The 21,540-nt window shown below is 43.8% G+C and overlaps 1 protein-coding gene across 2 annotated transcripts; it reads left to right on the forward strand.

Moving 5' to 3' along the window:
* Window positions 1–15,486: 15,486 nt before the first annotated feature.
* On the forward strand, window positions 15,487–18,219 carry LOC120707078 (ankyrin repeat-containing protein At5g02620-like). 2 transcript variants are annotated; one of them, XM_039991855.1, is made up of 2 exons: window positions 15,487–16,345; window positions 16,810–18,219. In XM_039991855.1, the coding sequence occupies exons 1-2, from the start codon at window positions 15,751–15,753 to the stop codon at window positions 17,856–17,858; spliced, it is 1,644 nt and encodes a 547-aa protein (XP_039847789.1). In that variant the 5' UTR covers window positions 15,487–15,750; the 3' UTR covers window positions 17,859–18,219. The 2 variants fall into 2 exon arrangements, with proteins under 2 accessions (XP_039847789.1, XP_039847790.1); XM_039991856.1 differs by having other exon boundaries at window positions 15,487–16,333.
* The last annotated feature ends 3,321 nt before the right edge of the window (window positions 18,220–21,540 follow it).

The following is a 21,540-nucleotide window of genomic DNA, read 5'->3' on the forward strand; positions in this document are numbered from 1 at the left end:
ATGTTTGGATTATAACAATTATTGAAGACCTCAGCCTCGAAAGGCATAGGCTACTATATACTTGCCATGAACACCTCAGCGTCGCTGTGTGGCATGTGCTTCATGCCTTTTGAGGTAGAGGTGTTCATGTGCAAGTACACAATAGCTTATAAGAACAATCTGCTTTAATTTGTACTCTCGTATTGATCTCTCAATCTATCCTGGCGAACACTGAGGTGGAGGTTGAGATTGATGTTATTTGACAAAGGTGGCAATGAGTGCTTCACTCTCACATATCATCATTTGCCAACAAATATCAGTAGACAAATCAGCAAGTGCAAATTACTTGAGTGTGGCCGTTCAAATCAGCAAGACAAATTAGTAGACAATTCAAGAAGGGAGATTCTTCATTTCTGAGAAAATGGAACACAAAGAACGGTGAAGGATGCAAAAATCATGGAATAGGAGAAATAACCTGACCACGACTGAGGGTGATTGACACATAACACCACATAACACCATAGTGTCCACATTCTCAAATTCTATCCTATGCAGACCTCGTAATTTGATATAAAAAAGAATCGTCGATGTCCACATTATCACTCTCTCTATATGCCTCTCTATATATGTGTCTCTCTATGTATGTGTCTCTCTATATATCTCTCTATGTGTCTCGTGGATGAGAGAGAGTAAGAATGGAGACATCGCCGACTCTTTCTTATAATCAAATCGAGGACACATGCTTTTTATGAGCTATTTACTGTAACTTTGATATAAAAAATCCTGATTCAATTAAGAGTGTCCAAAAACTAAGAATGAATCTATTATACAAAACTTAGCTCCAGCACTAATCTAACTTTTATTTTACAATACAAAATATTTACAAATTGAGCACGGCCATGTAACAAAAGTTGTAGAACTAGTTTTGAGGATCCAAAATAGTTCTGAACTAGTTTTCTATGATTTTCTATATATTTATAAAATTTAATCTTGGATTTTATAATTGACCATTGGCTTGTAATGATCTTCAATGTAATCCCAAAGCATCGACTTGTAACAATCTTGAATGTAATAGCACTCATGAAAAATAAAAGGCAAAGGCATGATAAGTGCGAGATTTAGCAATTGAAATGGCGGCATCAGCACTTCGAAATGCATTATTTGATCTTTGATAAGAACAAAAACCTTCCCTAAATGAATAAATCTATCCCTAGTCTCTCTTCGAGGAGGAGGAGGGGCTCACCGGCGACGAGGAGGCAGAGGTCAGCGATGCCCGAGTAGGAGGACGGGCTCACCGACGACAAAGGAGGCAGAGGTCAGCAATGCCCAAGTAGGAGGAGGGGCTCACCACCGATGAGGAGGCAGCAGTTAACGATGCCCGAGGAGGAGGAGGGCAGCGGTCGGTCGGCGGCGTGGAGGATGAGGAGGCATTGGTCCCAGTCCACGCGTAGCGGTGTGGAGGAGGGTGGTGGTCGAACGGCGACGTGGACTAGGGACGATAGCCGCCGGTCTCGCGGTGGCATGGAGGAGGCAGCGGTCAGGGGCCCGAGGACGAGGAGGGGCTCACTGGCGATGAGGAGGCGGCAGTCATTGACGCCCGAGAAGGAGGAGGGCGGCGGTCGGTCTTCGGCGTGGAGGAGGCGCGGAGAGGTGGAAGTGGGCTAGGGTTTGGAAGAGGAAATGGCCAAGTGTCGTTCTATATATTCAAACGAAAGAGAAAGGTGACGCGTGATATATGTTGCCCATCACCTATGTCACATACTCACATGAATGGTGACGCGTGATATATGTTACCCGTTACCTATGTCACATGACATGTGACTTGCTGGGAATCTCAACCGCCGATGCCCTCTCGGCAACCGCGCATGCCCTCTCGGCAACCGTGCACCGTTTCGCATTCATCTCTCGATCCCATGATCTCTGGCCATCGCCATTATATACTGCCTCCGGCTCTCGCTCCAGCCGCCGCCACCTTTGCCATCCCCTCACACCTCTACTCTCGCACGTCATAGGTACAACGATGTCGGGTTCTGGCTCTCGCTCCAGCCGCCGCCACCACCGCTACGTTGAAGTGGACTCATCGTCGTTGTCGCCGTAGCCTTCTTCCTCCTTTGTTAGAACACGTACGACTGTAGCGACGTTTGAATATCATCGTCATATATATATATGATAAACTTCTGCCTTGTTATATATCTCACAACAATCTCAGCATTGTTACATCGCAATTTTCATCCTTTTGTTAGAACACGTACGACTGCAGCGACGTTTGAATTGTCCGACAAAAAAATGGCTAAGTTCCAGGGCATATGTGCACTGATAAGATAGGGCATGCATACACATAGGTGACGAACTATACACATAATGCGTCACCTTTCAAGGACCATAGGTTATGTGCATCACAAGATGTGGTGACGCGCTAAGTAAATGCCGTCACCTTTGCTGCTTAGGTCATGGCCCGTCATCTTTGTATGGACTATAGGTGACGCGCTAAGAATGTAGCGCGTCACCTGTAGTATAGGTGACATGTAATGTTAAACCCCATCACCTATGACTTGAATAGAGGTGACAGGCTCTATATATCGCCCGTCACCTGTATTATAGGTGACAGGCTTCAGGAGCCGCGATACCTTTGTTCTGTCAAAGGTGACGGGCCACACTTTGCCGGGACCCCGACAAGGGACAAAAGGTGATGTGCATCCTCTGTGCTCGTCACCATTGTAATATGGGTGACGCACACAAAGGTGACGAGGTCGTCACTTTTGTGCGCATCACTATAGGGCAGTTCTTACATAGTGTGTGAACCTTGTGAACTTTAAAACTTGTGGTGGATCATGCTTATAATGCTTATACTTGATGATCCTCGATGTGGAGTTAGTGCCACATTCCAGGTACTATCAGGTTTATTTGATTCAAATTATTTGTGGTCGCCGGGTGGTCGGTGCCTTGAGTAATTTGGATTGAATTGGACGGTTCCTCACACACCAACAAGGCACGCCGTGGCTTCAACCTCCTCACACCACTACTATAGAATAGGCCTTTGGTCTAGGCCATTTGTGCTGGCTGCCTTTGGGCGCGGGACCAAAGAGTGCTTTAGTCCCGGATCCAACGGCTAGCCGGGCAGCGTGGGGGGCCCAGGGGCCTTTTGTCCCGGTTGGAGCCACCAACCGGGACCAAAGCCCCCTCACCCTTTTGTCCCGGTTGGTGGCTCCAACCGGGACCAAAGTTCCCTCGGACCAATGGTCCCGGATGGCGCCACCAACCGGGACGAATGGAGGGGCTTTGGTCCCGGTTGGTGGCTCCATCCGGGTCAAAAGAGCCATGGCCTATGCCCCCTTCTTCCTCCCCCTGCCCGAGCCATTCAGCTCACTGTTCTTGCTGTTCTTTGGCTCGGGTAGGGGAGTTCTTACCCATTTCCTCCACGACTTGTGAAGAATCTTCAATTTCCTATCCATTCAATGGCTATAAAGGTTAGGAGCTTGTTCCTCTCATTATTTATATTTTGTTTAGCTCAGTTTATTGTTTAGAAATAGAGAAATGGGAGGTTTGTGAAAATTTCTTCATTTCTATACCATTTGAACTCAAATGTGCCATTTGAACTCAATTGTGTGTTGTACTTTTAGCTGTGCATATATAGATAGAGTTACTTGTTTTAGTTTATCTAGATGAGTATAGAGAGTTGATGTGTGATTTTCTTGTATAGAGAGTTGATGTGTGATTTTCCATGTATAGAGAGTTCATATTATTATTACAAATTAAAACTAGGTTTTTGTTTACAATGAGAGTATATATATTACAATGTGAGTATGTATATATTACAATATGACTATTTAACATTTTATTAATTTTTTTCTTGTATTATGAATAATTTTTTTCACTATTTAACACCTTTTAATTAATCGTGGTGTATGAAGAATGGTATTAATTTGGACCATTTAAATTAGGGGTATTTGTGTTCTTACCCCTACTTTGAAGTGTAATTGTGATTTTGCCCTTATTTTTTTAACTTTGTGATTTGCCCTTTACTATTCACAATTGCACTTCAAAGTAGGTGTAAGAACACCAAAAAACCTTTAAATTATTATATTTCTGTGATGGATTATGTGGACCATTTATTTTTCTATTCATGTTATTCAAACAATGCAGATGGACCGGCAATGGATGTACAAAGCTGACCAACGTACCAAAGAGTTCATTGATGGCTTGCATTATTTTTTGAATGTCGCCGAGGCAAACAAGCAAAATGGTTTCATGTGCTGCCCATGCTTACACTGCCAGAATAATAAAGATTATTCCTCTAGAACAACCCTTCACAGTCACATTTTCCGTCATGGTTTCATGCCCAAATACTTATGTTGGACCAAACATGGAGAAAAGGGTGTTATGATGGAAGACAATGAAGAAGTAGATTATGATGATGCCCAAATTCCAATCCATGCTAGATTCGGTGCCTTTGACGATGATACTACCATGGAAGAGTCTGAAGCAGATGCTGCAGAAAATGAGCCCACCGACGAGCTTGGGCAGGCATTATGTGGTGAGCGGGAAGATTGTGAGAGTGAAAAAGAGAGGCTAAAGTTCCAGCAGATGATAGAGGACCATCGCAAGTTGTTGTACCTAGGATGTGAGGATGGGTTGAAGAAGCTTGGCACCACACTGGAGTTGCTACAATGGAAGGCAACATATGGTGTACCAGACAAGGGATTTGGTGAATTACTAAACCTTTTGAAAAAAATGCTTCCTAAAGACAACGAATTGCCTAGCACGACGTACGAAGTGAAACAACTTTTTTGCCCTCTAGAATTGGAGGTGTAGAAGATACATGCATGTCCCAATGACTGCATTCTCTACCGAGGTGACTACGAGAATTTGGATGCTTGCCTCGTATGCGGTGCATTGTGTTACAAGATCCAAAAAGATGATCCTGGGGACGTCGAGGGGGAGCGTCCCCGGAAGAGAGTTCCCACCAAGGTCATGTGGTACTCGCCTATAATACCACGTTTGAAACGTCTATTTAGAAATAAAGATAATGCTAAGTTGATGCGATGGCACAAAGAGGAACGCAAGCAAGACTCAATGTTGAGACACCCAGCGAATGGGTCACAGTGGAGAAAAGTATATAGAACGTACACTGACTTTGCCTTGGATGCGAGAAACATAAGGTTCGGTTTGAGTATGGATGGCATGAATCCTTTCGGTGAGATGAGCAGTGGGCATAGCACTTGGCCTGTCACTCTATGCATATACAATCTTCCACCATGTCTATGCATAAAGCAGAAATTCATCATGATGCCTATACTTATCTCGGGCCCAAAGCAGCCCGGAAATGACATCGATGTGTACTTAAGACCATTGGTCGAGGAACTGTTATTGCTATGGCGTAAAGAAGATGTACGGATGTGGGACGAATACAGACAAGAGGACTTCAACCTACGAGCATTGTTGTTCGTAACCATCAATGACTGGCATGCTCTTAGTAACCTGTCGGGACAATCGAACAAGGGATATAGAGCATGTACACACTTTTTGGAGGATACCGATAGTATATGGTTGACTCACTGCAAAAAGTGTGTATACATGGGTCATCGTCGGTTTCTTCCCATCAGACATCAGGTACGAAGGAAAGGCAAGCATTTCAAAGGGCAGGCGGACCACCGAACAAAATCAAAGCACCGTACTGGCAGCGACGTCTTGGAAATGGTCAAAGATCTAGAAGTAGTATTTGGAAAGGGACCAGGTAGCCAACCTGTTCCGAGCAACAACGGATTGGCGCCCATGTGGAAGAAGAAGTCTATTTTTTGGGAGCTACCATATTGGGAAGTCTTAGATGTTCGCCATGCAATTGATGTGATGCACCTCACAAAGAATCTTTGCGTCAACCTGATAGGATTCTTGGGAGTGTACGGAAAGAATAAAGATACACTAGAAGCACGTCAGGAATTGCAACGAATGGAAGACAGAGATGCCCTACATCCTGAAAAGCGAGACAATCGACGACACTATTTAAGTCCCGCCAGCTATACTCTTAGCAAAGAAGAAAAGGACAGCATGTTTGAATGCTTGAGCAGTGTCAAGGTCCCATCTGGATACTCATCGAATATAAAAGGAATCCTAAATTTGCAAGAGAAGAAATTGACAAATCTAAAGTCTCACGACTGCCACGTGCTTATGACTGAACTTCTTCCCATTGTGCTATGGGGGATTCTGCCTGAGAACATGCAGTTAACCATCGTGAAGCTATGTGACTTCCTCAATGCAATTTCTCAAAAGATAATTGACCCAGACAATCTGACAAAGCTGCAGAACGATGTGGTACAGTGTCTTGTTGGATTTGAGCTGATATTTCCACCATCATTCTTCAACATTATGACACATCTTCTAGTGCACCTTGTGAAAGAGATTGATATCCTCGGACCTGTATTTCTACACAACATGTTCCCCTTCGAGAGGTTCATGGGTGTACTAAAGAAATGTGTTCGTAACCGTGCTCGTCCAGAAGGAAGCATCGCCAGTGCGTACGGAACAGATGAGGTTATTGACTTTTGTGTTGATTTTATTGATGATCTTAAACCGATTGGGGTCCCTGAATCATGGTATGAGGGGAGACTAAATGGAAAGGGCACACTTGGGAAAAAATCTCATGTCTGCACAGATGATGACTCATTCAAGAAAGCGCATTACGCGGTTCTTCAACAATCGTCCTTGGTGGATCTGTATATCGAGGAACATAAGAAGATTCTAACCTCGGAATTTCCAGAAAAGTCTGAGACATGGATTACACGTCAACACATCGACACTTTTGGCAGCTGGTTGCGGGAGACATCTAATGCATAACATGGATATAGGTGAACAACTGTTCTTGTTGTCTAGGGGGCCGTCTTGGAATATCTTAATGTACCAAGGGTATGAGATAAATGGGAACACATTTTACACGGCAGCCCAAGATAAAAAAGCACAAATCAAAATAGTGGTGTGCGTATGAATGCCACAGACAGCAACGGAAAAAAGGAGACATTTTATGGTTACATTGAAGAGATAAGGGAACTGGATTACGGTCCCAATTTCAAGGTGCCTCTGTTTCGGTGCCAGTGGGTGAAGCTGACTGGAGTAATAAAAGATCAGTACGGTATGACAATAGTTGACCTTAACAATCTTGGGTACAGAGACAAGCCATTCGTCCTAGCCCAGGATGTTTCTCAGGTTTTCTACATTAAGGACATGTCTAGCAAGCCAAAGAAGGGGATCAACAAGCAAACCGATGAGCCTTCAGGTAAAATAAATATCATTAGAGTCGAGGATAGGACAGACTTATCAGAGGACTATAATAACTTTGTTGACATTCCACCTTTCACAGTCAATGCTGATCCGTGCATCCTGCTGGCCAATGAGGATGCTCCATACTTGCGCTGTAATCATAATCAAGGGACATTTGTGAAGAGGAATTCTGTTACCGTACCAGTACCTACTGATCCATGATGTATTAGAATTATTATGTAATATTTCATAAACATGTGATGGGGAATTTGAAAATTTTGATTTATATATGTACTGCATCAATTTCTCCTCGCACATTGACACTCACAAACTCCTCGTAAAACAACACATTGACTAATAACATGAATTGATTAAGTTATATGTGAAAATCACTTTTTTAATGTTAATGTGTTGAGGAAACTCATTTTATTTCGAAAGCCAATAGTTTCAAATATTTCTATTATCTAATACATATTTGCATGGTCAAAATAAAAATTATAATATGTATAAAGTTATATAAATTATGAGTCCTATCACTTAAATAAAATGCAATATTTTTGCTGGAGATATAGAATCTAAATAAATATAGAAACTTTTTTTTGATAATTTTTGGACTCAATATTTTTTTCTACGCAATTAAAAGCTGATAGCCCATTTAAAAGGACAAATAAAAAAGAAACGAAAAAAGCTGATAGCCCAAAGTTTTGGCGCCAGAATGAAAAACGGGCCTCATTTGTCCTGGTTATTACATCCACCCGAGACTAAAGGTGGGCCGCAGTCGCATTTTTGCCGCGGCTCGCCAAAACACCCTTTGGTCCCGGGTGGTGGCTTCACCCGGGACCGAAGACCCTTTGGTCCCGGTTCGTGGCTCCACCCGGGACCAAAGGGGGGGCCTTTGGTCCCGGTTCGGGTGGTGGCTGGAACCGGGACAAAAGGCCCCCATCCTATATATCCTGGTGCCCCCTCTCCCCTGCCTCCTCCCCACACTTAGCCATTTTCTTGATCCGCAGCCGCCGCCCATCGATCGCCATCATCGTGCCCTCCCCGGAGCGCCGCCGCATCGTCGTCCCCGGCCCGGAGCAACGCGCCGCCGCGTCGTCGACCACCGCCCCGAGCGCCGCCGCCTCGCGGACCGCGCGCACGCGCCGCCCCCTCGACCCCCGAGCCATGTACTCGTCGAGCCCGCTCCACCACGCCGCCGCCGCGTCGTCCTGCCCCGAGCGCCACCGCCGCTCTCATCGTCCGTCTCGCGAGCGCCGCCGCGTCTGCCCCGAGCGCCGCCGCCCCACGCATCGTCGACGTATGCTCTGCCCCGAGCGCCGCCGGGCCGTCATCCCCTGTGAGCCGCAACCCGATCCGCCTGCCCCCACGCCAGCCCTGCAGGGCACTTTGTTGACGGAACAGTAGACCTCAAATTGAAATTAAAATTTGAACCTTGGTTCAAATTTGAGGGCTACTTTTTTTATTATTCAATATGTTTCATTAATTTCTGGATTAATTTGAGGTTCAAATCTAGTGCATTAATTTGTTTGTAATTCAAGTTAATTTGTTTTGTGATTGAAGTTAATTTGTTGTGATTCACATTAATTTGTTTAGTACATTAATTTGTTTGTAATTTAACCTCAATTTGGATGTATTTAGATGGAAATTTAGTTTGAAAATTTGGTTTGGAAATGATTGTTGGAAATTTCGATGGAAATTTAGTTGGATCCTTGGAAATTTAGTTGGATCCTTCAAATTTAGATGGAAATTTAGTTTGGAAATTTTGATGGAAATTTAGTCGGAAATTTTAATCCTTGGAAATTTTGATCCTTGGAAATTTAGTATGCAAATTTAGTTTCAAAATTTAGAATGGAAATTTAGTTTAGAAATGATTGTTTGTAATTTAGATGGAAATTTAGTTGGGTCCTTGGAAATTTAGTTGGATCCTTGAAAATTTAGATGGAAATTTAGTTTGGAAATTTTAATGGAAATTTAGATGGAAATTTTGATCCTTGGAAATTTAGTTTGGAAATTTTGATGGAAATTTAGTTGGAAATTTGGATCCTTGGAAATTTGGTATGCAAATTTAGATGGAAATTTATTTCTGAATATTTTGGATAAATAGGTGTATAATTTGATCAAAACAATTTGTATATTCAATAGTTAGTTCAGATGGACCCGCAACGTGATGCGATGGATGATGAGCAGTTGCTAATGGATATGATTGCATCCGGTAGCACCGCAGCGGCTAGTCATGCCGACGACACCGGTGATGCTGCCAATACCGACATATACCTCAATATGTCTGGTGGCGACAAAATTGATCAACCAACAGCTGATGCTGATGACCAGGAAACAAACGTATATATCTTAACATCGATCATTCTTTTCATTTGTCGTACATACAATGAGTAATCACCTTGAATATATATGAATTTTTTTTGAAGCCATCTGGATCATCAAGTCAGGCCAAAAAAACAAAGCGAGGCCCGACCAAGAAATTGGAAGGGCGATTTATCATAACAGAAGTGGCTCCAGATGGCGAACCGATCGCTCCAGAAGCAGCCGCAAAGAAATATATTAGGCAATGTGGTTGTCTTATCCGGGACCACATCCCTATCATCTTCAGGTTATGGAAAGCTAACAATCCAAGTGAGCAAAGGGATGCGGTGCCTGAAAGAGAAAAGGAGTGGCTTTGGCGGGAGCTGAAGAAGAACTTCACAGTTCTGGCTGAATCAGAAGAAGCTGCTAAGCGCTGGGCCCTGAGCAAGATGGCCGAACAACTTCAGACATTTAAGAAAAATCTGACGAAGAATTATATCAAGAAAAGGAAAACACCAGAGTTCACTGGAGACCTTGCAAAGTAGAAGGACCACTGGAATGCCTTTGTGGCGTATAAGTCTTCAGAACTTGGGATTCGCAACGTGGAAAAGGCCAAGAAAAATGCCTCCAAGAAAGTATATCATCACACTCTTGGGCAAGGTGGGTACAAGATGGCAAAACCAAAATGGGAGAAGATGGAGTAGGATTTGATTGACAAAGATATCACGCCTGAACCATCACATGGCCTGAACGTTCAAAGAACTGGTACTATGCTCATGGTGGAACATTGGACCCAGAGATGGGTGAGTGCATCTTTGGCCAGAAAATTGAGCAAGTGGCCCGCAGACTACAGGAGGCCACACAAGCAGTTAGCCAAGGCACATTCTAGCCCGATAGAGAAAATGATGAACTGACATACACCCTTCAGAACCCAGAACATCCGGGGCGTACAAGGGGCAAGGGAGTGGTTGCGTGGAAATATGGCTTCAGAGATTACATCGATACATATAGAAGTCGGGATAGAAGGAAGAATGAGGAGTGCCTGCACTTGCGAAGGCTAGAGGAACAGCTCCTCTCACAGGATGAAAGAATGGTAGAAGAGGTTAAATGCCAGGTGGCCTTAGCAATGAGCCAGCAGCAGCAACAGCAAGCGGCGCCTGCAGAGCCTATTATCGATGCGGCCGGCCTATCTCAACGTAAAAGCAGCTACGCCTCCACGGGCCTCCCTGCCGATACGGGAATCGCCTCTATTGATACGATGGCCGAGCAGCACTATCTAGTGGATGAGATCACCCAGCGGACACCTTGTGCGCTTCAAACTTGCAGTAAGAACTTAAGGTTCACGGTAGCATACGGTTCCGCCATGCCAAGCACACCAGGTGAGGTGTACCATGGGCAGGAGATCCCGGCTGGATACGCTAAAGTTGGGGTCGAGGAGGTGTGCAATGATTGGAAGAATCTCGAGGTCGATATTCCTGGAGGTGATGGGGAGACAACACTAGCAGGTGCCATTCATGGTTACATACTATGGGACAAGCGGTACATCATCCTCAAGCCTACCGATCAGGGATCAAGGCCGGCATCGCCGCAACCCGATCGTCGTTCACCTCCTCCGCCACCGTCTTCGGGACCTGCCCCAGAACACTCTCCTTCGTCTTCATCTCCTAGGCAGCCGTTGACTACTCCTGCCGAGCCGCCATCTCCTGGCTCACCTCCTCCGCCACCGCCAAAGAAGCGAAAGAAGACGGAGCCACAGAATCAGGACAAACCGCTGGACCCTGCAAAATTAAAAAAAATTATTGGAATGAAGGAATCAAATAGGAGAAAGTTCATTGAGCCACCGCTGCTTTTGGACTACGACCGCTCTATTAAGAAACCATACGACAAGAGGAAATCAGGGTTGTCATCGTCCGATGTTCCACAGCTCGGGGCCCAACAGAAATAGTCAATAGAACCACTAGTTGTTCTAAACCAGGAACATCAAGGTTTTCTAGGGTTCTTGCAATCAACAAAGCTCACTACTGATCAGATAATAGGAGCTTCGAATCAAGATCTGGATCCGCTGAAAGAGTATCCGATAGCTCCAGTGGTGAGATAGAAATATAAGGACGGCACCAGCCTTGTCCCCCCCAGATGTTGTGGAGTTTCTACCAATGCAAATGCGAAGGCTGCATGAATTGTACATGAAGGCGATGAGAGATTGCAACTTCATGCAGGGTGCAAAGATTGGAGATGAAGATTTCTTTCACGGAGAGGCCATCATATGGCTTGATTGGGAAGAAGTGTACCAACTATACCATCAAGATGCCCTCGACATCTCTATCGTCACTTTGTGGCTTCTGTAAATATGTTCTTTAAATCTTGTTCATTACCATATATAGCTATGGATGGAGATTCCTTACTTCATTTTGTATCCCGTAGGATGGAGGTTCAAACATGCCGCAAAAAAGGGTATTATCACATCAGCTTCGTGGACCCAACGGTTGTGAATTGCAAGACTCTCTAGAGCAATCTTGCAGAAACATTCAAGAACTTGTACAAGTACTTGAGCGTTCAACACTATAAGGCGACCATTGCATTTCCCTACAGATGAGGACATGACACCTTTGGATATGACCACTGATTACTTGGTGAGCTCGTTTCGATATTTGCATAGTAACTTTTGGTACAACTCACTTGGTTCCATATATACATGTCTCTATTTGATTGAAGGTACAATTGTGTTTCAAAGTGCAAGCTCATCAAAGTCCAACATTCGGTTCGGCAGCCCAACAATGCTTCTTCACCCTTGGGATCCCGGCCCAAGTCGGAGCATGCCTCAAGGATGTGGACAACACCTTTGGAATGGACCAAGCCATCCTCCACCTTGGCCACCACCTTAGGAGACCAGTAAGGGTGCCCCAGCCAAGGTGGAGGCCCAAACTGATTCGATTTCGTTTTAGTTTCGGACTCTAGGAACAGCCTGCACTAAAACAGACTCCCAGGTCGTATATGGAGTCGGATTTGGACGTTATTTATATGGTTGGAAATATAATTTCAAGACGCTTCCAATGGCACTGGTTTTAGGCCCAAATTCATCCGGAGTCAATGGGAATCGTCCGAGGAATTTGACGTCCAGAATCTGTCCTGGCACAGCGATGCCGTCTTTCGGTCTTTGGGCCTTGTATCATGTTGGAGCCCATTAGGGACGCGTCCAGGGGATCTTGCACGACCCTAGAGTCTTCATAAACAGAAACCACCACACCATTAGGGTTTGGGTTTTGTTTAAGTTATTCTGTCAAGAACAGTTCACCGCTAGATCGGTTTGTGAGACCCCAACTTGTGAGATTAATCATTCATCTGCAGAGTCGCTTCAACTGAGCTGTGTTCTTTCGAGTTCTTGCTTGTTTTCTTCGTTGCACTTGCAGGGATTAGCCTTCGTGGCAAGGTCAACCAGGTTGTGACACGGTTGATAACCAGAGGAGTTGTGGTGCTAAGATTGCAGGGTCGGATCTTGTTGATCTGAAGCCGGATCGGTGTGTCGCTCTCCGAACACAACGATAGTTATTCAGAACCTGACGGAAGATCGGGAACCCACGTTCCCATCAAGTGGTATCATCACCTACAACTTTGGGTAAGTCTTTTCTGCCATATAACTATTTTAGTTCTATATAACTGAATTTTATTAACCCTACATGAAATCTTGCAGAGATCACTGGATATTAATTAACATATATCCTGACAAGAGCTTAGCGGTTGTTATGAACTCGTTGCACAGAGATCCAAACCAATACAAATACATGGCCGACATGTTGAACAAGTAATTTATTTTTGTCATACCACCTCAATCACCATTGCTTTGAAATCAACGACAACTATATTTATTAATTTTGGTTCGTGTTCAGGGTTTGGAAGAAGTTCGTTCGAAAGCATAGTGGCAATAATTTCAATGCCGAAATAAAGTGGAGGACAAACTTTCCGGTACGGGTGGGATTCTACTTTATTTGCATCTTCCATATCTTTTAGTATATATGAATACATTGATAGCTAATTACTTCTTTTATTTCTCTTGAAGTGTCGGAGGCAGGCGCAAGGAACTAATTTATGCGCATACTATGTCATAGAGAATGTACATACCCTAATAGGTCCTCAAAAGACCTTTACCGCATGGCAGGAGGAAGTAAGTACAAAGCTTTATCAAACTTAGCTTGCGTGCAACTCGTTTTGTAAATTGTTGTAATTAATATTATCACTTTTCCACAGCTCTCTCAAATGCGAGACACACTCATACCAGATGAAAGGATCCTGGCGATTCAAGAAGACATGTGCGGATTTATTGTTCATGAGGTCCTGGGCCCGGCAGGAGAATTCTACTATGATGGCGTGTCAAACATAGATAATAGGAGTAAATATGACAAAATTAAGTAAAACTTTTGTTGCGCTTTGTATGTAATTGACTTTTGTGTTGCACTTTGTATATAATTGACTTTTGTATTGCACTTTATATGAGTAAATGAATATATATTTATATTTATATTACTGCAGTTCATACTCCACTTAAATTCCTACACAAAATTCAATCTGAAATGGAATAGAAATAACCCAAAAAAATAGGAAAAAATAAACAGGAAAAAAAAGAGCCTTTGGCCAGCGCCGACGTGGCAAGCACCCCCTTTGGTCCCGCACCAACCGGGACCAAAGGGGGTGCCTGCCATGTCGGCGCTGGCAGACCCTGTTACCAACCGGGACCAAAGGCCCTCACTTGTCCGGGTTGCCTGACCCGGGGTCCCGCCTTGGCGGTCCCGGTTGGGAAACCGGGACAAAAAGCATTTCCCAACCAGGACAAAAGGCCTGTTCTGTAGTAGTGCACCTCCATGTAGACTTCAAATTTCACTTCCGACTTTTAAAACTCTGTACTGAAAAATGGGTAAAAAGTCTAAATTACTCCCCTCAACTATAGCCAAAGTCTGGATAAGCCCCTAAACTATTGTTTGGTTCATTTTACACCCCAAACTATAGCCTTTGTTTCAAATTACCCTCTAATACAATTTGTCCATTTTTTTTCCATACATAGGTGGAGTTTTAAGTTAAAATTTTACAATATTATAGTATGCATCATAACATATGTTAGAAAAAATATATTATAATTTTTTATCATTATTTTAATAGGTTAGGATATTTAATAATAAATTAATCATTGGAGTTCAAAATTATATAAAAATAATGATGAAAAAAATATAATAATTTTTTTAATATGCATTGTGATGTCCACTACTACCTGCAAAATTTGAAAATAAAATTCAACTTGTGTATGGAGAAACAAAAAGAATAAATTGTATTATGAGGTAAAATGAACTAAATGATATAGTATAAAATTCAACTTGTGTATGGAGAAACAAAAAGAATAAATTGTATTATGAGGTAAAATGAACTAAATGATATAGTTTATGGGGTAAATTGAACCAAGTTATAGTTTAACAGATTATTTAGACTTTAGCTATACTTGAAGAGAGTAAATTGATTTTTTTTCTGAGAAATGGCGAAGTTATGCTTTCATGTAGACTTTTTCCTAGAGTAGACAGTAGCGTCCAGGGTTACAAACTGCTCTTCATACGAGGTTACAAAAGTTTTCTCCAAATTCAGCCGAAATTTATTTGTGAAATTCGGTGCCTTCAGGTGAAGCATAGTTGTCTCCGGTGTGTTGAGGAATGAACTGGCCGGGCCCGATAAACCTAGACATCTGTCCCTTCCTGCTACTGCATACGAATATCGGCGAACTGGCATGCAAAAGCGGGGAGAACAGATACCAAGCTTGGTGGTCTTGGGCTGAGCATGCATCCACAGCACCGGAGGAGGAGGAAGGATCTAGATTCTGGAGTTTATGCGGAGGTTGATCTGCAAAGCAAGCTGTCTACTTGTAAATATCACAAAAGCAGGGTCCTGCTGGATGAAGTCCAAAAGCGCACGCGACGCATCCCTTTGAGTAGCCATCTGCATCGCCTCGAAGCTAGAGCCACGAAGGCTAATTAGCTGTGCTTCTCCGCTTTTGATCCATGAGCGTACATATACAGCAAATCCTACACTAATCCTCTCAGTCCTTGCCATCAGTTTTGCAGCTTATTCTCATCTGCCTAGCTTGTAACGAGCAGAAATAACTCGCCGTTTTGTTTGCTGTGAGCAAGTAGATCAACCTAGCAAGCTAGCAACTAGAGATCAGCCATTGATTTGGGCCAGGAAATGGAATCGGCGTTGTACAAGGCGGCGACACAGGGTAAGGTGGAGAGGCTGAGGCAGCTGGTGGTGGGTGACCCAAGTATCCTGAAGTCTATGACGGCGCACCACGACACCGCGCTGCACCTCGCCGCATGGCATGGCCACGTCGAGTTTGCCCGTGAGGTCCTGGACTGGGACGAGGAGCTTTTCGTCGCCCGGAACGACGACGGCAACACCCCACTGCACCTGGCGGCCAAGGCCGGCAGGCTGGAGGTGGCGGAACTGCTCGTCCGCTACGCCGTGGCGTGGCCGCAGGACGAGATCAGCAGGCCTCTGTCTATGACCAACTATCTGTCTATCACCAACTATGCAGGCAACTCTGCGCTGCACGAGGCGGTGCGGAACCGCATGGTCTCTGTGGCGGTGGCTCTGCTGAGCGCCGACCCCAGCGGCGGCTACGCCCTCAACGCGCGGATGGAGTCGCCGCTGCAAATAGCCGCCCGCGAGGGTCTCTTCCACGTCGTCCAAAGGATCCTTGATTACAGTTGGGTCGAGCAGGAGTACATGCCCTCTCCCAGCGGCACGGCTCTGCACCAGGCCGTGCTCGGTAATAACCGCCGTAAGCGCTTACTACCACACTCCGATCCATTATTCTTCTTATGCCTTTAATTTGTCCCCTCCGGTTCCAGTCTAGCTAGCTTCTACCTTGATGGTTCAGCAAGTATTTCCTCTATTTTTAAATATTTATCGCCGTTGACATTAAACAAGATGTTTAACCATTCATCTTATTTAAAAAATTATATAAATATATATATATAAGTTGGCAACATATCTAGTGCAAACCAAGGACTTTGTGCAAACCTGTGCAAACCTACTAAACAAAGTTTCAAAAAATTCTGAAAAAAATCATGAATATAAGTTATGCTCAAAGTACTTTTAATGATAAAATAAGTTATGAAAAGTAAATAATAATTATATGAATTTTTTAAATAAGATGAATGGTCAAACATCGTGGCAAAAGTCAGTGATGATAAATATTTAGAAACGGAGGTAGTTTATATTGCACATATATGCTCCACACAGGTATCGTGGCGATTCTGCTGGAGAAGCGACCTCATCTGATCGACCTGACTGATGCCCACGGCAACAACGCCCTCCACTACGCGGCAGAGAAGAACCACCCGCATGCAGTGGAGGTACTACTCAGAAAGCGGATGGAGCTGGCCCACATGAGCAACGGCGAGAGTATGCCCCCCCTGCATGTCGCCGTGCACTACGGCTCGACGGACGCCATCAAGGCGCTGCTCCGGATCTGCCCCGACGTGGTGGATGGGTACGGCCGCAACGCCTTCCATGCCTCCGCCACCTTCGGCAACACGCACTCGCTCAGATGGCTACTCCGCCATGTCCGCCCCGCGGAACCGCTCAACCGCGTCGACATAGGCGGCAACACACCTCTGCACAAAGCTGCCTCGATGAGCCATGTCCAGTGCGCGCTGCTGCTGCTCCGGGACCGCCGCGTCGACCCCTGCATCCGCAACCACAACGGCCAGACGGCGCGCAGCCTCCTCGAGACCAAGTTGGCCACCGGCGAGATGAACACCTACGAGATGGAGCTCCTGAAGCAGCTCAAGCAGCAAGAGTCCCTAAGGTGCCGCATGCAGAATGTGCCGCCCGCTGTCCCCGTCAGACGCAGGCCGCTCAGCAATAAGGACTTCGACAGTGTCGTTGACTCCTACTTCCTCGCCGCAACCCTTATCACCACCGTCTCCTTCGCCGCCACCTTCACCATGCCCGGTGGTTATGACCAGACCAGCGGCATCACCCTCCATGCTCACAGCACCGCGTTCAGGACCTTCGTGGTCTCCAATACAGTCGCCATGTGCAGCTCCATCGTCGTCATCTTCTTGCTCATCTGGGCCAGGCAGGAGCCCGTCAAGCTCAGGCTCCACAACCTCTTCTGGAGCCAAATCCTCACTGTCATCGCCTGCCTCTCTATGCTCCTCTCCCTCATGACCACTGTCTACATCACCGTAGCGCCAAAAGCCCCGTGGCCTGCCTACGCCGTCATAGCCATCGCTACCAGCAGTCCAGCCCTCTTCTTCATTATTACCTGGATAGGGACATGGTGATCTATGTCCGCTACAAACACTAGTAAGATCAACATTGTCACTGCTACAGCAATTATATTTTTACAGCCGGATGGTAACCCATTTCTTAAGACGTTTGTATACCAGCTTGAGGTCCCGTGACCTTTTTCGCCCTTGCGTGACTACTGCCGGCCCTTACCATCTCAGATATCACTCACTGCTGGTAGTAACACGTACGATACATACTTCTTTGGACCCTTCATGACAGAAAGTTTCTTAAATTATTTTGAAATCTAAATGACTTCAAATAGAAATATGTCAACTACAAAGTTATAGATATCGTCGAGAGCAATATCTCTTGTAAAAAAATTCTCTTCTAAATAAATATAAGTACTTTTCCCCATATTTCTTACTATTTACTAATTGATTTCTAAGATAGTTGACATAAAAACTCCTGTACAAATCACTATTTCTACATGTGGGTCCTTATGATAATATATATATATATATATATATATATATATATATATATATATATATATATATATATATATATATACGCGCGCGCCTGCGCCAAGATCAAGTCTCATGCATACAACAACTTTGGAAAATCATAGGTGGTTCATACAAGGAACCACCTTTGGAAAACTCTCATGCCGAAATGGTGATTTTCACATCTGGTTCCTTATTATTTCTAGAGGTGGTTCCTGTGAAAATTGGTATATTTCTTCATGATGTTGGTGTCACACCTAGTTTTTTTAAAAATATGTTAGATGAATATTACACACACACACGCGCGCACACATATACTAGGATCAAGTCTCATGCATACAACGACTTTCAATGTATGCCACCGAATCTCGTGTTTACATAGTCACTTTATTAAAGAAATGACCCATAGGTCTAAAAGGAAAATTACATGGCATAGCCAATCTCTCGACGCAGCGAGATCTACTCTTATTCACCCACAAGGCCATCAACCGTGGAATCCGCAAGCCAAGCCTTCGCATGTCATCATCGAAGTCCTCCACTCACTCGGCTCCACCCATTCTAACATGTCGGGACAACAAGGGTTCAAAGAGGGTGATCGAGTACAACTAATTGTACTATGCACGTGCCGGAATATAATGCAGATGCTTGGCTATATTGACGAAAGGCTGACTCGGGCTAAGTTTGGAAAAATGGGACAACTATTTTAAAAGAAAACTATTTAACTATGTGAAAGTATAAACTTTTCAGAGGATTAACCTATCAAGAACCAACCAAACCAACCATTCCATCCAAACTTCAAACAAATTCGAAATTGCACTTTCAAATTTTGGGTTACTATTCATGGCACTATTCAAATTTGGCAGATACTATTTAAATTCATGGCACTATTCAAAATACCCGCTTCTATTTAAATTCAGAATGCGGAATATGAACAGTGCACGAGCACTCACCCAGGAGTGGCTCAGGCGCCCAAAATTCAAGGCTACTATTTGGAGCACTTTGCTTTTACGTGTGATTAGTGACTAATATGAAAGTAGATCAGGACCTTTGGCAGGTTGGCGAGACCAAAAAAATTCAACCGGTCATGCAACTATGCTTTGTGTTAGTCCTACTCGGTACTCACCGCATGCATCACTGGCTCGGTTCAGAACCAAGCTGACCAGATCTTCTCCATTGCTATCCCCAGCCACGCACACACACGACTCAGGCTCTTCCGTCTCCCCAGGCAGTTCCACCCGAAAGGAATACTTCTATGCGCACACAGGGTTCTCTACAAACACTACTACCAGGGCTAACACGAGAACAACACACGCAGAGGTTTCTCCTCTAGGGTCCCTAGCGTAGAGACATCGCCCCATATGAACGAGCTTAAAGGAAGGCAGGAATCTTCACAGGAAAGCTTAATTCATTCTTACAGAATAAGCTTACATACGGCTTTCTCTTTCGAAAAACCCCAAGTACTTAGCACAAACCTTTGGAATTACCCTACAAGCGAAGGACGATTGCAACGGCTCCCATTATTCTACACTACACTCGGAGCGGAGTGGCTACTAGGTGAGTGGAGTGGTGGCTCAGGCTCTCATGCGCCTTCGTACCTCTTCCGGTGGATGTGTGTTGGGCCGATCTCCTCCTGCCTCCTCTGCATGCACCCGACTTCTCCTTTTATAGAGCGTGAGGAGCCTTCTGGAGCATCTTCAATTATCTGTCTCGACTGTTGCCTGGACAGCTGAACAGTGCTGCTATTTTCAATAATTGTCCTGGCTATAGTAGAATTACTGTATATTCCTTTTGCGCTGTCCTCTGTCGCGCACTTTTCTTCATGTGATATTATGGATGTTTTCTGGTCTGGTTTTACACGTCCGAATGATTGATAACACTTTATCAATCAGTCAAGCATTCTAGCATGTTGGCGAGATGGTAGAGCCTGAGTCCTGTGTGTGCGTGGCTGGGGATAGCAAGCGAGAAGATCGAGTCAGCCTGGTTCTGAAGCAAGCTAAGCCAGCAATGCATGCGGTGAGTACCGAGTAGGACTGACACAAAGCATAGTTGCACGACCGCCGTCCTGCCATATATCCTAAGGAATACCACGCATACCCATAATCTGCTGTCATATTAGTCACTAATCACACATATAATAATCACGCATGCATCCTGCATCCACCATTCACCCACTATAAAAGTAAAGTGCTCCAAATAGTAGCCTTGAATTTTAGGTGCCGGAGCCACTCCTGTGTGAGTGCTCATGCACTGTTCATATCCTGAATTTGAATAGTAGTGGGTATTTTGAATAATGCCATAAATTTGAATAGTACATGCTGAATTTGAATAGTGCCATGAATAGTAACTTAAAATTTAAAAGTGCAAGTTTGAATTTGTTTGAAGTTTGAGAGTTCCCCTGAGTGGTATCAGAGCCTGGTAATTAAAATTTGAATTTAAGGGAATTGCTATACCTTATCAAAATAGAAAACCTACATTATTTAGATTTAGAGGTCAATACCGGAAATGCTGTTAATATTGAAGAAAATATAAATATTAGGTGCAGAATAAACAGTTCTGAAGAACATACTTGGCATACTTCTACATTTAATAGTTGATTTGATTCATAATTTTTACATAACTTGGGGTAAAAGGCAAGGCGATTTAGATTTAAAATTTGAAAAGTTGCAGAAAGAACTTAAGCATCTAGAAGAGCAATATTTAGCCACAAACAAGAAATTAGACTTAGCTTTGCAGGCATTGGAAGAAAATGAAGTATTACTCGGAAGAATCAGCTAAAATAGTAATTACATTAAAAAGGATATTACTTATCTATATAAGAAATTTGATAATATTAATATTGTTGAGCATAGTAAGGAAATTGTGTTGTCATCATCTGGAATAATTGAGGTTAACATATCTTTAAATTCAAATAAATGGAAGTCCCTTCAACTAGTAAAAAAAGATACAAGGCCTTTAAGTTTAATGGATAGACTAAAAGGAGGATATGATGATATTGAAATCTTAGAAAAAATGATAGATGTAAAATGAGATCTCGAAAGATATCAGAAAGATACTTTAAGAAAAATAAGGCCGCAACAAATATATCAAATGGGCTGGTTTGAGAATAAAAATGGATTATACAGAATATCTAGAGAAGTTGAATTAAGTGTATAAACAGAACCTATTCATTTAAGAATTGTTAGTAAATAAATTGAGAATGGATTAAAATATACTGGATATAAATGCATACATC

Source organism: Panicum virgatum, chromosome 5K (assembly GCF_016808335.1).
Source record: "Panicum virgatum strain AP13 chromosome 5K, P.virgatum_v5, whole genome shotgun sequence".
Classification (NCBI taxonomy): domain Eukaryota; kingdom Viridiplantae; phylum Streptophyta; class Magnoliopsida; order Poales; family Poaceae; genus Panicum; species Panicum virgatum.

Excerpts from the sequence above, each read along its gene's own strand:
- LOC120707078 (XM_039991855.1), top strand. The coding sequence starts at position 15,751 with ATGGAATCGGCGTTGTACAAGGCGGCGACACAGGGTAAGGTGGAGAGG. Across the intron at positions 16,346-16,809 it reads CGTGCTCGGTAATAACCGCC|GTATCGTGGCGATTCTGCTG; the intron begins GTAAGCGCTTAC and ends TGCTCCACACAG.